At 37.2% G+C, this 17,338-nt stretch overlaps 1 protein-coding gene and 1 long non-coding RNA gene across 3 annotated transcripts; both read left to right on the forward strand.

Annotated features, from left to right (window-relative positions):
* Positions 1-2,892: 2,892 nt before the first annotated feature.
* LOC121986824 (zinc finger BED domain-containing protein RICESLEEPER 2-like) lies at positions 2,893-5,184 on the forward strand. The gene is made up of 6 exons (XM_042540760.1): positions 2,893-3,154; positions 3,344-3,969; positions 4,085-4,564; positions 4,673-4,733; positions 4,856-4,984; positions 5,072-5,184. Exons 1-6 carry the CDS (start codon positions 2,893-2,895, stop codon positions 5,182-5,184), a joined length of 1,671 nt encoding a protein of 556 aa, XP_042396694.1.
* A 2,808-nt stretch (positions 5,185-7,992) lies between these two features.
* Positions 7,993-11,001, forward strand: LOC121984933. Of its 2 annotated transcripts, none has more exons than XR_006113024.1 (2): positions 7,993-9,443; positions 10,148-11,001. It is a non-coding gene; the product is annotated as an uncharacterized LOC121984933 (long non-coding RNA). The 2 variants fall into 2 exon arrangements; XR_006113025.1 differs by having other exon boundaries at positions 10,685-11,001.
* The last annotated feature ends 6,337 nt before the right edge of the window (positions 11,002-17,338 follow it).

Genomic DNA, 17,338 nt, shown 5'->3' on the forward strand with positions numbered 1-17,338 from the left:
TAGTTGTAGAGTTGCTTATAGCAATTGGTGTAAGACCGGACGTGCTCCATCTATTTTAGCTCTTTGAAGAAACTCAGTAATATATTTGCTTTGAGAGAGAAAATAGCCTTCCTCATGTGGAATAAGTTCAATACCGAGAAAAAAACGAGCAATACCCAAATCTCGAGTAGGAAACTATTGATTGAGAAGACTTAATAAAGTTGTGATACCCTTGTAATTATTGCCGGTTATTAGGATATCTGTTGGAACCCCAAGGTGTTTTGATGTGATCAAACAAGCTAAGTTAGGTCCTGCGTTTGTTTAACCCTCGTGTCTAAGTGTGCAGGAGCTTAGGAACACAGGAAGTCGAGCGGAAGACGCGGCTAGCGAGAAGGACGGCACGGGAGAGAGCCGACGGGCTCGGTGCGTCTGAGGGACGAGGTGTCCGCGGAAGAGTACACCGGTGGACGAGAAGAGCGTGCGCGACGCTCGAGGGACGAGAAACCGGGAAGGAAGGCCCGGAACATGGGTTCGGGTGAGCCCTATTCCGGAAGGCCGAGATCACCCAAGCTAACGGAGCCGGAGCGAACAGACCCGGACCGAAACGAGCTAAACCAGAGTAGTAGAAGCGGACCACAAAAAGTCAACAAAGTTGACTTAAGGGGTCCGGGCGCCCGGAATCATTCCGGGCGCCCCGGGCACTATTGAGGGTCCGGGCGCCCGGAGCTGACTTTTGACCAGGATCGCGTCAAACACGATCTGATCGTTGGGGATAGAATTTTATCCCCTCCAGGGCGCCCGGAACTCCTTCCAGGCGCTCGGACTAGTACTATAAATATAGTACTGGTCTGCACATTCAGTTCAACTCACTTGTAATCAATTCTTTCTGTGCTTTCAGTTGTGTTCTTTTCATTTGTGCTGTCAACGTTGTAAAGAGGCGTCTCCGCCTAGAGGAGATCATAGTGCGCTTACTTTCCTTGGATTAGCAATCCTCTGATTGCAAACCAAGTAAATCTCTAGTGTATGATTTCTTTACTTAGTCTCTACTTTTTATTACAAGTGTTTATGTTATATAGTTGAAATCCGAGAAAGGTTCGAGTTTAATTTTGTAGGTTAATTCAACCCTCCCCTCTTGCCGGCCTCCAAAGGGACCAACAATATCATCCACATAAATAAGAAAAAATATCATATATCCATCATTATATTTGTGGAATAGAGATGAGTCAGTCTTTGATCCAGAAAATCCTTGAACTTGTAACCAACTAGATAATCGATCAAACCATGCACGAGGAGCTTGTCGAAGACCATATAAGGATTTCTTGAGTTGACAAACATGAGATGAAAATTATGGATGAATGAACTCAAGTGGTTGCTCCATAAATACAGTTTCCTCAAGATGACCATGAAGAAATGCATTTGAAATGTCTAATTGTCGTACAAGCCAATTAGAACTAGCAGCTACCGATAATAATAGTCTGACGGACGTAATTTTGATGACTGGGTTAAAGGTGTCATTGAAATCAATACCTGGTTGTTGACTAAATCTTTTAGCTACAAGTCGAGCTTTGTATCGTTCAAGAGAACCATCAGCTCGATGCTTAAGATGGAATACCCACTTAGAGCCTACAACATTCATGGAGGGAGTGCGCGAAACTAGGCTCCATGTTCCATTATAGAGAAGTACATCAAATTCTATAGTTATTCCACTACGCCAATTTGGATCTTTGTTCGCCTGTGTAAAACAAGTTGGTTCAATAGATTTTGAATAAAACTACTAGAGCTCGTGGAAGGGGATGTCGAGTTGTCATTGGTGGGCAACGTGCATAGATGTCACTTAAGGGAAGCATGCGACGAGGAGCATTATCATCTGAATCACTTGTTGATGGTGACGAGGAAGTAGGCTGACATGGTGTTTTAGATGATGGATTTGTATTATCTGAGGATCCAGAACTAGAGAGCATATTATCTTCGATCGGCGATGCTTCCAAGGTTGGACACAGAATAGGTTTCATGACATCGTTCCTTTTATCATTATGCACTACTCTCACTAGAGTAGCCATTTGGGTTGATTCTGATTACCTAGGAGAATTTGTGGAAAGTTCTGGAGTAGGGGTGACAATTTTTGACCCGACACGAAAACACAACCCGAACTGAACATGAAAAAATCAGGTTAGGGTCAGGTAGTTTTGGGTTCGGGTCGAAATCGTGTCGACTCAATTGCCCTAATTAATAAAAAGGTAGGGTTTGGGTCAACCTGAAATGACCCAATTACAACCCGCAAACCCGTTTATAATTTATAAATAATTATAAATTTAAAGTTCAAACTAACATTACAAATAAAAAAAATAAAAAAAATTAAGAAGTAAAAACCCTAGTACCCTACCCGTCCCGAGACTCCCAACGCATCTTCCATTTTTCTTCAGCGACCGACACTGCGACGCAACAGCCGAACTCCAACGGCGCGAGAATCTTTTCAGTTTTCATCTTTCAATTTTGATTCTTCTTCAGTTCTTCACCCTTCTTCAGAGCTCTCCACTCGCCGATGGCCAATGCTCCAACGCTGCGACGACCTAGCCCCGAGTCCCCAACACGACAACCCTAGAGTTCTAAACGTTGACCCCCCAGATGCCTCGACGCCCTTGATGTTGATGATCCGACGCGACGACCATCGATGTCGAAGCCACGACGCGATGACGTCCAAGATAAGCTCTAGATATCATCGCGGCCATCGAACGAGAAAGGTATCATCACTATTCACCCCCATTTCTGATTTCTCTTTTGACTTGAATGTCTTGAATTAAGCTTGAGTTGTCTTTTGTGTCTTCTCTGTTAGAAGCTTGAGTTGTCTTCTGTGTCTTCTCTGTTTTTATTACTAATATATTTTTTTATTGAAAATTATTTTGTAGGTAAAATATGGAAAGGAACGAAGAAGATGAAATTTTAATGGATATTGAAGATGACAGTGAGGATTCAATTCAAGAAATACCACAAGGCTCGCAATCTTCTTGCCATAAAGATAAAGCGAAAAAAGTTCAACCGTCAACAAAAAAGAGAAGACTTTCATCTGGAGTTTGGTCACACTTTAGTATGCTTCCTCGAAATTCAGACGGGAAGCTCGAATGCAAATGCAACAAGTGTGGGGCTAAGTATGCAGCTGATAGCAAAAGTGGTACAGGTAATTTACACCATCATATTAAAAAATGTGTGAGAATGACTACAAAAGAAATTGGACAGTACATAATTGCTACGGATGAAGGTCTGTGCTTAACCACAAGAACAACCTTTAGTCAAGATAAATTTAGGGAGTTAGTGGTGCATACAATTTTGAGACATGATTTGTCGTTTTCTTTTGTTGAATATGAAGGAATGTGGAATATCTTTAAGTACTTGGAACCGAGAGTTTGCCATTTCTCCAGAAACACTGTAAAGTCTAACATTAAGAAGATTTATGGTGTTGAATTTGGTAGACTACGTACTGAGTTACTTGCATGCCCTGGTAGAATATGTTTAACCTCTGATGCATGGACTTCTATTGCAACTGATGGGTACTTGAGTTTGACTGCACATTATGTAAACAAGAATTGGTTGTTGCAAAAATTTTTTTTGAATTTTTCCTATATTCCACCTCCACATATAGGGGTTGCTTTGGCTGAAAAGATTTATAGTTTGGCTTGTGATTGGGGTATTGAAAAGAAGTTGTTTTCTATCATTTTGGATAATGCTAGTGCGAATGATGTTTGTGTTGAAATACTTAAAACTCAGCTTAGGTTAAAGAATGCTTTGATCTTTGATGGCACTTTGTTTCATGTTCGATGTTGTGCACATATTCTCAATTTGATTGTACAAGATGGTTTGAAAGAGATTGACATTGCCATGGATAAAATTAGAGAATCTGTGAAATATGTTAAGGGTTCTCAAGGAAGAAAGGAAAAGTTCAATAATTGTGTTTCCCAAACTTCTCTAGATTCTAAAAGAGCATTAATGCAAGATGTTCTGACTAGATAGAATTCTACATATAGGATGCTTTCTAATGCTCTTTACTATCGTCTTGCTTTTTGCCATCTTCAATTGAGTGATTCTAATTTTCAAAGTTGTTCAACTGCAGAAGAGTGGGAAAGAGTTAAAAAAAATATGTGGATTTCTTGAAGTTTTTCATAATGCAACTGTGGACTTTTCTGGATCTCGTTATCCAACATCAAACTTGTACTTTTCTCATGTCTTTGTAATTCAGTTGAAGTTAGATGAAGAGTCATCTAGCCAGGATTTGTATATGAAGAAGATAGCTGATCAAATGTTTGTCAAATTCAACAAATATTGGTGTGAATTCAATGTTTTATTTGCAATTGCTGTGATATTTGATCCTCGGTACAAGTTTCAGTTTGTTGAATTTAGTTATGGAAAGCTTTATGGTTCTGGGTCTCGGGAATTAATGAAAGTTAGAGAAACACTTTTTGGTATTTTTGGTGAGTATATGAAAGATTCAAATAATAGTCCAGTATCATCTTCACATTCTCAAAGAAGCAAAGAGGTCAATGCTCTTACATTTCAGGATGATATTAGTAAAGAACTTTCAAATGTTTTCAAGGTATGATATTAAGTTTTTAATGTTAATAGTAATTTTAGAATGATGAACATTTTGATCGTTTTGAATTATTTTTATCAAATATAATATTTTATTGTCTTGATATGCTAGGAATTTGATGAATTTGAGGATTTTGAATTTGTGTCAGTGCTCAAAAAAGTCAATTGGAGATGTATTTAGATGAGCCAAGAAGTAAAAGAACATCTTCAATTAATGTACTTGAGTTTTGGAGATCTCAACAATTCAAATATCCAGAGTTAGCTAAATTAGCTAGGGATGTTCTTGCTATTCCAGTTTCAACAATTGCATATGAATCGGCGTTTAGTCTTCGTGGTAGAATTCTTGACCAATATCGTAGTTCAATATCTCCACAAGTTGTTGAAGCCTTAATATGCAGTAGAGGTTGGCTCTTTGGAGAAAACTGTAAATTTTTCAGAGTTATAATTTTTTTAATCTAAAGTTGTATTTGTATTGTAATTTTTTTCCTTTCTTTTTCCGTTTTTCGTGTAGATATATCTCTGGTTAAATTGGAAGATGTAACTCAAGATATTATGGCTTTGGATCTCAACAAAGGTGAAGCGGAATCTAGTTTGATGGAAGGTGCAAATTCAAATATTGGGTGATTAGATAATTGGTGAGTTAATGTCTTTTCATTAATCTTTGCATTATAAGTTTATTTCATAAAACTTTTCTTGGTCTAGAATTTGATGTTGTAATGTTGTTCTATTTGGATAATTAACTTTGCTACTTTGAATTGCCACAATGGATGGAGGAGTACATTTTGTTCAAAGGTTTAATGTTGAATTGTTGATCCTCTTCTACTCAAAAATCAAAATATCTAAAATATTTTTTAAGTTTTCCTTTCTTTTAGACTGATCATTCTTGGAGGTTCTTCCAGGTCCAACTTGAAACATATAACGATTCTTTCCTTCTCTCTGTTTGAAGGCCGAAGCTAAGTTTATAAGAAAAGAGGTGGTGACTGTGAGCTTGTTCTGAGGTGGTGACTGGTGAGCTTGTTCTCCGAGAATGAAGTTCAAAATAGATTTTGTTTTGGCCAATCCATCCACTCATGTTTCTAAAGAACTAAAGTTTTCTTGGTACTTTGCTTGTCTATGGAGTTGTGAATGTAAATTCTATCTAATTTGTTGCAAATTTGCTTGTCTTTTTTAACTTCCACTGATCTACAGGAGCCCGTGTGAGTTGATTTTGACAATTTAGGTAACTCCCTCTTGGTTTTAGATGTTTTCATTATTATTGTCTAGTTGCTTATATCATCGTCACCTTTTGTCTATGTTCATGTAATCATAGATGTATATGCTTTAAGCAAAATGAAATTGGATTTGGATCTATTGGAGATACATGTGTTTGTTTCTACCATGTCAATGGGGTTTCTAATGATCATGACTTTGTTTGTGCTGATAATATGATTGCATTAGGACTTTCTTCTAAGTCATCTGCTCTTTACATTAATAGGATTCATTAGACAGTCTGTTGTGTGTTTTCAAGTTTAATCAACATGAATTATGTGTTAGAATTTAGATGACTTTAATTAACTTATCATCAACAACAACAACAAAATAAGATAACAGTTATGATCATGCATGCTTACACGAAAACAGACGAAAACTCTTAGAGCTATCAAAATTAGGTACCAATCCATGGTTTGCGAAATTATATTTTTTTTATCATCAAGTTATCTGCTATATTATTAGTTAATGGCTTAATTTGAAGAAATGCAAAGATTTGGTTAAATATTGTCAGACATTACATTTAGAAATCTAGTTAGATTATGAAGAAGATATCAGCAGTTTTATGATATGGATTTTTATTTTTCAATTTGTGTAGATAAATGTAATTTTTAATTTAATATATAAAATTTCTTTATCAAATTCGGGTCGAACGGGTCAGGTTCGGGTCGGGTTCGGGTCAAGTGTAAATAAACAGATCAGGTTCAGGTTGAATAGTTTGACCCGAATTAATAATCAGGTCGGGTTCAAGTTGTTGTTTGCCAACCCGCAAACCTGCCAACCCGAACCCGTCAACCTGAACCTGAACCGAATTGCCACCCCTATTCTGGAGTAGTACCTTGGATGTCATCTCCTCTTGCACCTCCCATGGGTTTAATTGGATAAGCAACCTGTGGTAATTCAGATGGCATATTAGGTGGTGTCAAGAAGGTACCACCGTTTGAAGATGGAGTTGTCGTGGAGGCTGCAAAAGGAAATAGAGATTCATCAAAAATAACATGCCGAGAAATATATATGCATCCTATCGATATATGTAGACAACGGTACTCATGGTGCAAATTACTATAACCAAGGAAAACACATTGTTGGGAATGAGGATTTAGTTTATGCTTAGAGTAGGGTCGTAGCCATGGATAACATGCACAACCGAAGATACGTAAGAAAGTATAGTTAGGAGACTGATTATGGAGTTTTTCCATGGGACTTTTATGGTGAAGTAATGGAGTAGGTAAATGATTAATAAGATAAACTGCAGTTTGAACTGCGTCATCCCAAAATTTAAGTGGAACTGATGCATAATTGAGAAGAGCTAAGACAGTTTCGATTATATGACGATGTTTCCTTTCTACAGAGCCATTTTGTTCGGGAGTATGCGGACATGAGACTCGATGGAGAATGCCCAAAGAGCCTAGATGACGATGAAGTGCTTGATATTCTCCACCCCAATCAGAGTGGAGAGAGAGTATTTTACGGTCAAAGAAACGTTCTACGTGTCTTTGAAATTGACAAAAGATATCGAAAAGATCATACTTTCGTTTCATGAGAAATACCCAAGTAAACTTGCTAAAGCATCAATAAAAACCACATAATAAAGGAAACCTTTATTTGATAAAACAAGAGCAGGACTCCAAACATCAGAGTGAATTATTTCTAAAGGAAAACAAGGCATATGAGAAGAAGAAACAAAGGGCAATTTATGACTTTTTGCTTTCAAACATGCTTCACAAGAATGAGATGAGGATGACAGAGATGTCGGTAAGTCAAACCGATTAATGATTTCTTGAACAAGACATAGAGATGGATGTCCAAGCCATGCATGCCAAGAGGTTTTATCTGTGCGTTCTCCACTACAATAAATATGACTTTCCGCAGCACGTCATTAACGGCACACTTTTAGGGCACGCTGTTAATAATACTTTTTACAGCACACCCAATTAAGTACGCTGTAAATAATATTATACTTATACAAATAACAGCATGCAAAAAATTGTATGCTATTAAAATTAATATTAACAGCACACTTTTAACGCGCTGTTAAAAATATTATAAATTTAAAAAATTAAAATTTTAACAGCATATAAAATACACTGTTAAAAATATTATATAATTTTAAAAATTAAAATTTTAACAGCGCACCGAAATACACTATTAAAAATCTTAGACATATTTTTTTATCTCGCCCGCCCCGAATCATTCCCTATAGCATCTCACCCGATTGAAAACCCTTCTCCATCGCCGAAACCCTCGCCGCCCCTCGTGAGCCCTCTCTCTTCCCTCTTTTTAGCTCATGGTTTCCACCTTCGTCATTGTCCTCCTCATTCTCTTCTCATCCTCCGCCCTTGTTGTCATCTCCTCTGTTACCTGTCAGGACGCCCTCACCCTCTCCAAGCAAGATAGGGTCGTCCCTGTCTGTATCGACGAGGAAGTGAGAATGCTCTACCTGGAGTGGAGGGCCAAGCATCGCCCTGCCGAAAATGACCAATATCTAGACGAATATCAACTCAAGGTCTTCAAGGAGAACCTCCGGATTGTCGAAGAGCACAATTCGATGGCCGACCACGGGGAGCACACCTACTGCCTCACGATGAACTAGTTCGCTGACCTCACCAACGAGGAGTACTTGTCAGGTTCCTCATGGACTTCAGATCCACCTCTCAGAACATCAGCAATTAGTACCGGCTGAGAGAAGGGGACGATCTGCCTGATTCCATCGACTAGAGGCAGAAGGCGCTGTCATCGCCATAAAGGATCATCTCAACTACGATGACCTATTCCTTCCTTTATTGATTTCAGATTTGTGTGTGTGTGTGTGGTCAGTGATAGTAAAGTTAGATATCTTGCTTTTGTTTGATGAACATTTTTCCAGTAAGTGTAGCCTTCACCTCTCGTTTGACTTTGGACAAAAGAGGTGCTTTGGAGTAATTAGTATGGGGATTTGCTTCCACCATACCTCTTATTTAGGCCCTAAGAATTTTGTTAGATCTATAAATTTATCTACCGCTAGCATCTAAATCTTGAAATCCTGATAGATCTATGTACTCACCAAATAGAGATTTTCACTTACTAGTGTTGTAATAGTAAGTCCTTAATTGCAGATGTATTTTACAGGCTATAGGTTAGAATCTTGATGAAGTTGTATAACTCTTCTATGTCAGCAATGAAAGTGGTGGGGTGGAGTCATCTTTCTTAACTTGAGGGATTAATGGAATTACTAGGTGGTCTTCGACTAAACCTATGAAAATTAGAGTGTGTTTTTATTGGATATAGTTTGCGATGACTTTTTTTTCTTTGAAATTTCTATTTCTTCAATGAGGAAAATATTCTTAATTGCCTTAACATTTTCATAATTTCTGTACTTCTATTAACTTAATTTGCATAATTCTATCTATTGTTGCGTACTAATACATTTCAAAGTTCAATTATTTGATGGTTCCTTTATTGCCATTGAATTTTATTTAATACAAAACACCACAGATCTCGACTCTTGACCAAGTTCAGATGTTCCCTTCGGCATATCAAGACATTCTGCTATTTGGGAATCAAGCGAGAGCGCTGTGTCAACATCAAATTGTACCAATCTTGCTTCATTATATACTCCACCTTTTGCCTTGATATTCCAAGGGCATTTTGACCAGGTGCAATGATTGTTCCAAGATATTCTGAATGGATTCATGAAAATGGTGTTACATTAATTTGAATGTCATTCACATTTTTTTAATATTTTTTACATTGTCTAATTATTGATGGCACATTAAATCTAATGAAGGTTTATTTTTTGTCTGTAAGAATATTTTCTTAATATTTTGTGTTAGAATTTATTGGTAGTCGTTATATAATATTCAAGTTTGTACTTGACATAAAATATGTGGAGCATTTGATAGTTTCATCTTTCATTATCTTTTGTTGTGATATATTTATCTGATGATGACTTTTCACATGAAGAGTTGAACCTATTTGATGCATCACAGGCAGATGCATCTTATGATGTGGTTCTTATTATAATGATTTGCTTCATGAAGTATTCTATCATATGCATATATTCTATTTCTACTAATACTGATTGTAAAACATTTCATTTCTTTTGATGCATGGAACATAAAAACATAGATGCATGCTGGCATTAGAGATATTTGGAGTAATGGTGCACAGAGTCTGTCTCCTAATAGGAGAATGAAGTTTGTATTTGCAAAATCTTGATGCTTTATATAATCATAATTAAGGATTTATGTTTTCTATGTGGTCATCTTCAATTTGTATCCACTATTCGTTACCGACTAGTGTAAATCATGTTTCCTGCTACAAGATTTTGATGACATTTTGTTTGCTTTATTATGTGCAGGTTGTCCTAGAAGTAAGTATAGAGATGCTTGTAATGGTTAATGAAGACAACATTACTAGATGGATTGATTATGTTGTTTATGATAAAATATTCTTTGAAAGAATTGGGTATCCTTGGCTTTTGACTAAACCATGAATGGTATTAGCTATCTTGTTAAAGGCTTAATTTGCATTAAGAAATGCTCAAATTCTTAATGGATCAAATTTCTATTGTTGTATTAGCTTTGACATGATTTGGTTATAAAATTAGATTGTTAGTGGTGACATTTGTAGCAATATTGGGAATGAATTTGGTAACAATAGCGATATCAACATTGGTGCAAAAAAAAGTGGTGATTTTGGTCATGTTTTTCAGGTGATTATTATAAAATTATGTATTTTTGAATCACAAAATTATTACAAAAATATATATGATTGAATTAATAACTTTGTATTGTTTACTTACAGTCAAATTTGAGAAATGTGAGTCATGGAGATATCTGTGCTAATACTAAATGTAAGTTGCTTCATTGGTCTACTGATGAATTAGTTGTTGCAGAAGGTCGAATTGCATCCACATATCCAAACACAAAAGTGCATCACGTTATTCTTGGTGGATCATGTTGGAAAGTTTGGGTTGATAAAGTTTTGGTGGAAAAGGTGGACCTAATTCGACCAAATGATGAAATGCAGTTTCTTGATGATGCAATAGGAAGCACGGTTGCATGGTTATCGAAATTTATAGTATTGTGTGATTGATACATAATATACTAATTTGTGTGGATTGTAAGTTTAATTATTGTTAACTAATAACTAGTTTGATAGAGATTTTGTATCTTGTTTAAGATCTTTAAATTTTGTTTGTATAATGAAAAACTATGACTTTTGTTAATTTTGTGGATTTATTTGCACTAAATTTGTTGTAAAATTTTGGTTTATTATTTTCATCAAATTAATATTTTTTTAATATAGTTAAGACTATCAACAACGTACATTTATAAGCTGTAGATTATTATCCTTAGCGCATAAAAATGCTTTCCGCGGCGTGCTTTGCGCGCTACGGATAATATTATCCGCAGCGCGCAAAGCACGTCGCGGAAACTATTATTTGTAGTGTGCTTTGTGCGCTGCGGATAATGTTATCCGCAGCGCGCAAAGCACGTCGCAGAAAGTATTATCCGCGGTGCACAAAGCACGCTGTCAATAATTTAGGACTTTTAACAGCTTTTAATTGTGCAGCACGCAATGCGCGCTGCGGAAAGCGAATTTGCGCGCTGCGAAAAGCTATTTTTGTTGTAGTTCTCCAATTAGAGCTTTGGCGGATGTAGGTTGAAGGTAGTAAAGACCATCTCTAATTTCTCCTCTGAGCAGGGTGGTTCTGGTTGTGGGATCCTTCACAAGACAATAATGAGGGTGAAATTCAAAAAATACATTATTATCAAGTGCAAATTGACGGACTGAGAGTAAATTTTTAGTGATGGAAGGAACATGAAATGTATTACGCATAGAAAAGAGTCGACCCGATGAATGAAAAATGTGTTTTCAGGGTGAGCAATTTGCAAACCTGAACCATTGCCTACTTGTACAGTGTCAGGACTGTTGAATAAGTGAATGGAGAAGAAATGGAATAGGAAAGAGGCTCCATTGTGAATGAGACTTTAGTCCCATATTGGAAGTTTCAAGGCACTTTTGTTGGTTTATATTGATTCACATACATTGAAGTTGTGAACAAATGCATGGTGAGAGGCTCTCTCTCACGCGTGGGTGTGCAGGGGAGGTGCAAATCCAGGGCCCGGATTTGCACTGAACCAAGTTGACTCGTGTGCGAGCGTGACCTGCGCACACGAATACCGGACCGATCGGGGCAAAATTCGCCCAAGTGGAACATCCAACATTTGGCCACGTAAATCTTTTTGCTACTTGTGTAGCGGATGCATTAAAGGAAGATTAATGCTGGATGTTTCGTAGCTTGGTGAGTAATGATCATTAATTTTGTCATTCATTTGAGGTCCTATAAAAGAAGGTTGTGACTACAGGCAAAAGGGTTACACACACAGCATAGCAAATGCTCTCCATTTTCTTCCTCCTCCTCTGTTGTGCAGCTCCTGCTCGGTGGCGTGCCCGTGATAGCAATCGGGTGTCACTCAGTTCACCGTGACCACTAGTGCTTGGTCGGATTCACGGTCTACCGTTGTATCCTGGGAAACAGATGACCCCTGTAAGCCTCGAAGCATAGCCGGAGGTGGGCGAATCTGTTTCAAGGAAACTGCGACCTGATCTTCCGCTCTGCAGACCAGCCCTGTCGTTCCATTCTTCAGATCTGGTCTTCCGCTCTGCAGATCTAGTCTGGCGCTTTGCAGACCTGCTCTACCTCTCCGGTCTTCCGCTCTGCAGACTTGTATTGATGCTCTGGTCTGCCACTCTGTAGACCTGCCCTGCAGCTCTGGTCTTCCACTCTGCAAACCTGCGCTGCCTCTCTCATCTGCCGCTCTGGTCTTCTGCTCTGTAAACCTGCGCTGTCGCTCTGATCTGCAGCTCTGCAGACCTGCCCTGCCGCTCTGGTTTGCCGCTCTGCAGACCTGCCCTGGTCTTCCGCTCTACTGACCTGGTCTTCCACTCTGCTGATCTGGTCTTCCGCTCTGCTGTTCTTTCGCTCTGCTGGTCTTCCGCTCTGCTGACCTGGTCTTCCGCTCTGCACTTTACATAAATCAGCCCCTGCTGGCAGCCTAAGATTATTCGCTCAGGTCATTTCGACTGTATGTTGAATTTAATTCAGTGTAGCTTAAATTCAACTAATACCCATAAATCTCCGGCATTAAATTGTTTGCGTCCAACAATCTTGAAACAGACTCGACTCTATTGAGATGGCTACGGAATGGAATGTTGAGGTGCAACAGACTCAACACGTGCAAGCCCCTCCGCCCCGATTGGAACTGTGTCAATCAACTGTTGGGACCAAAATGTAGCTAGAGGGGGGGGTGAATAGCTCGTCGTGATCGTCGTGCTCGTCGTTGCTCGCTTCTTGGGATGATGTGCAGCGGAAATACAAGAAACACAAATAACAACGCTAACTCTAAGGATTTACTTGGTATCCACCTCAAGAAGAGGTGACTAGTCCAAGGATCCACACACTCATGCACCCTCCACTATAAAAACACTCCTTCTCGGTAACTACCGAAGGCGGAGAAGCCTTACAACCTCACAATACAACAATGAAAAAAAAGAAGCAAAATACAAATGAATCTTACAAGATTACAATGAAAACCCTAGCTTCTTCTTCTTCTTGTTGCAACTCGCCTCTTGACTTGGATGAGCCTCAAAGAACCTTCAAGAACAGGCGGTGAGGAAGAAAATATCGCTGTGAAGGTTTGCTGTGATCGCCTGTGGAGAAGAGAGGAAGTTGCACGCAGAAAAACGCTCGCCAACGGCTTTATCCTGCGCCAACGGTCAAATCCTAATCGATTGGATTGCTCCCAATCGATTGGGGAGGCTTTGGATCGATCGAATGATCGATCCAGAGCGCCTCTGTGCTCCTGGGAATTGCCTGGATCGATCGTCTGATCGATCCAGGGCTTATCGCGAAAAGTCGCAGCTCCCAATCGATCGGTTGATCGATTAGAGGCTCTCAATCGATCGGTCGATAGATTGAGAGGCTTTCTATTCGCGCAACACTTCTCCCCAATCGATCACCTGATCGATTGGGAGGAGCTTTGTCGTGAGGACTCACCCAATCGATCAGCCGATCAATTGGGCATGAGCCAATCGATCGACTGATCGATTCAGGTCCTGTTTTTGCCCAAAAACAAGTCCAAGGTCCCCTACACCAACTGTTGGATCGAGAAGCGCTAGAGGGGGGGTGAATAGCACTCGCGGCTATTTCGTTCGATTATCGGAATCGTAAAACGTTCGTCGAGTAATTAAAGCAGCGGAATACAAAAAAAAGAAACACACAAGAACACGGTCGTTTACTTCGTTCGGAGCCTAGATCGACTCCTACTCGAAGGCCCGCGATCCTTGATCACTTTCCGTGGGCAACAACTAAAATATCGTGAATAAGTACAAGTAGAAATAAGTACAACTTAAATTGAAATAATACCGACAACAGAATAATAATAAATGAAGCTTCGGGTCATCGGCGACTGCAACAGCACTTTATAATCGACTCTTGAGCAGCACACAGCAGAAGGAAAGCTTGTGAATTGTTGTTCTGAGCTGCTGGTCGAGATCCCTTATAAAGGGTGTTCAAGGCGCCTTCTACTGTTCACCAAGGCGCCTTGAATGAGCCGAGTCAGCCGCAGAGATAAGGGTTGAACTGGTCGAACCTTATCAGGTTCAAGGCGCCTTCAGCCTCTCCAAGGCGCCTTCATCAAGCTGTCCAAGGCGCCTCCAAGCTTACTTCGCAGCCAGTTCAGGTTTTGCACACGAGGCGCCTCCAAGCTCAATGGAGGCGCCTCGGTATTGTTCATCCGAGGTCAATTTTGCACTTTGGTCCCTGCAAGATATGTTAATTCCAAAAATACCCTGCAGTACAAAGTTAGCTCATAACACATAAGTGATAGTATAAATATGAAAGTTTGACAGCCTTCGAACTTTCCGAGTCTGACTTCGGGTTTCCAACCGGAAACCCTAGGTCGACCCGACGCCTACTGTTCCCTCTACGGGGAACGCGTCCTCACCTACTCCACTCAGGAGATTTACCTGATGCCAGTCCGGTCCTCCGGACCGATTGGACTTTCCGCCTAGGGTTACCGCCCCCTAGGACCTAGGGTTATCGCCCCTAGGGTTTTTCTCCACCTAGGGTTACCACCCCCTAGGACCTAAGGTTACCCTCCCTTAGGATTTTCCTCCACCTAGGGTTACCACCCCCTATGACCTAAGGTTGCCTCCCCTTAGGGTTTTCCTCCACCTAGGGTTACCACCCCGTAGGACCTAAGGTTACCACCCCTTAGGATTTTCTCCTGCCTAACCGCAGTTAGGACTTTCCTGAAACCTTATTTAAGCATGTTAGATAACAAAGAATCATAACTTTGAATCCCTTTGCCAATATCAAAACTTAGGTTCGATCGTCGGATGCTTCCCGCACCAACAATCTCCCCCTTTTTTATTATGGCAACAAAAATTCAAAGTTAAGAAAATAATGCCACAAAAAATATAAGCATGAAAATACAAGCATAATGATAATTAAGTGCAAAGCTTAAATTAAGTGCAGAGCTCTCCCTTAGTGAGAAACTTAAGTATAAAGACTCCCCCTTGATAAAAGCTCACCTTAAAATTTGAATTTCTTAAATTCTTTGAATTTTCCTTAATTCTTTTAATTTTCTTATACTCTCCCCCTTTGCCATATATCAAAATAAACAAGATATTAGTTTATATAGGCCTTAGTTTTGTTTTTGTAAAAACTGAACTTTTCATAATAGAGGGTTAAGTAAACACTTAGATACCAAGTAGATAAAAATAATATAGGGCTCTAAAGATACTTCGATAAACACTTAGATTTTAGAAGTTGCTTGTAATATTGAAGTCATCTATTTTGAAAGTATGCCTTTTTCTTTTAAAATTAGCTAAGATAAAATTATTTTGACCTTGAAAAATAACTTAGCTAATTTTGTGATATCAAAACACTTAGAAAAATATTTAGCTTAATTAAAAAAAACTTCTTGAAAGTTAGTTAACTTTTTAAATTAGAACAAGAAATTTTTCTAAAAAGGAATACTTAGTTAAATCCTTAGTTTGAAAAGTAGGGAGTTTGAGAGGGGATAAAAATAATATAGTCAAATTTGAGATAATTTTGAAAGACCATTTAGAAAACTACTAAGCTAAATTTGAAATGTTTTTAGAAAGATATTTAATTAAATTTGAAAAGCTTTAGTTCGAAAAACTTAGCTAAATTTGAAAAGCTTTTCAAGAATTACTCGATAATTAGCTTGACTCCGCTTACTCCCCCTTAATTAATACCAAATTAAATCCTTAGGGTCTTAGAGTACAAGCATAAGAAGAACTTTATATTATCCTAATTCCATCTCACCTATTCTAGATTATCAAGCATGTTCAACTTATGAGTGAATGTGAGAGGAAATTAATTTTAATATTAGAAAATATTGAAAATTTAAGTTCCAAATGAGTAAATATTAAACTTTTGAGAATATGTTGAAAATTAATTGGAGTTAACATTAGCAATTAGAATTTGATGATATGATTTGAGAATTAAAGATTTTTAAACCCCTTTAAATTAATTAATATTTTGAAATTAATTTTCAAATAATTTTTAAATGATTTTGAAATTAAGTTTAAAAAGATTTTTAAATAATTTTTAGATAATTCTTCAAAGATTTTGAAATGAAGTTAAAAAGATTTTTAAAATAATTTTTCAAAGATTTTGAAATGATTTTTAAAAGATTTTTCAAATAATTTCTGAAATGAAGTTTTAAAAGATTTTGAAATGAAGTTTTAAAAGATTTTTTAAACGATTTTAAAAGATTTTTCAAGTAATTTTGAAATGAAGTTTTAAAAGATTTTGAAATGATTTTAAAAGATTTTTCAAGTAATTTTGAAATGAAGTTGAAAAGTTTTTTCAAATAATTTTAAAATGAAGTTTTAAAAGATTTTGAAATGATTTTAAAAGATTTTTGAAATGATTTTAAAAGATTTTTCAAGTAATTTTGAAATGAAGTTTTAAAAGATTTTGAAATGATTTAGAAAAGTTTTTTCAAATAATTTTGAAATGAAGTTTTCAAAGATTTTGAAATGATTTTAAAATATTTTTCAAGTAATTTTGAAATGAAGTTTTAAAATATTTTTAAAACGATTTTAAAAGATTTTTCAAGTAATTTTGAAATGAAGTTTTAAAAGATTTTGAAATGATTTTAAAAGATTTTTTAAACGATTTTAAAAGATTTTTCAAGTAATTTTGAAATGAAGTTTTAAAAGATTTTTGAATAAGATTTTTCAAATAATCTTGAAATTAAATTTTAACAGTTTTTTAAAAGATTTTTAAATAAGATTTTTCAAATAATCTTGAAATTAAATTTTAAAAGTTTTTTAAAATATTTTTAAATAAGATTTTTCAAATAATCTTGAAATTAAGTTTTAAAAGATTTTTCAAATAAGATTTTTCAAATAATATTGAAATTAAGTTTTAAAAGATTTTTCAAATAATTTTGAAATTAAGTTTTAAAAGTTTTTTAAATAAGATTTTTCAAATAATCTTGAAATT

Source organism: Zingiber officinale, chromosome 5B, assembly GCF_018446385.1.
Source record: "Zingiber officinale cultivar Zhangliang chromosome 5B, Zo_v1.1, whole genome shotgun sequence".
Classification (NCBI taxonomy): domain Eukaryota; kingdom Viridiplantae; phylum Streptophyta; class Magnoliopsida; order Zingiberales; family Zingiberaceae; genus Zingiber; species Zingiber officinale.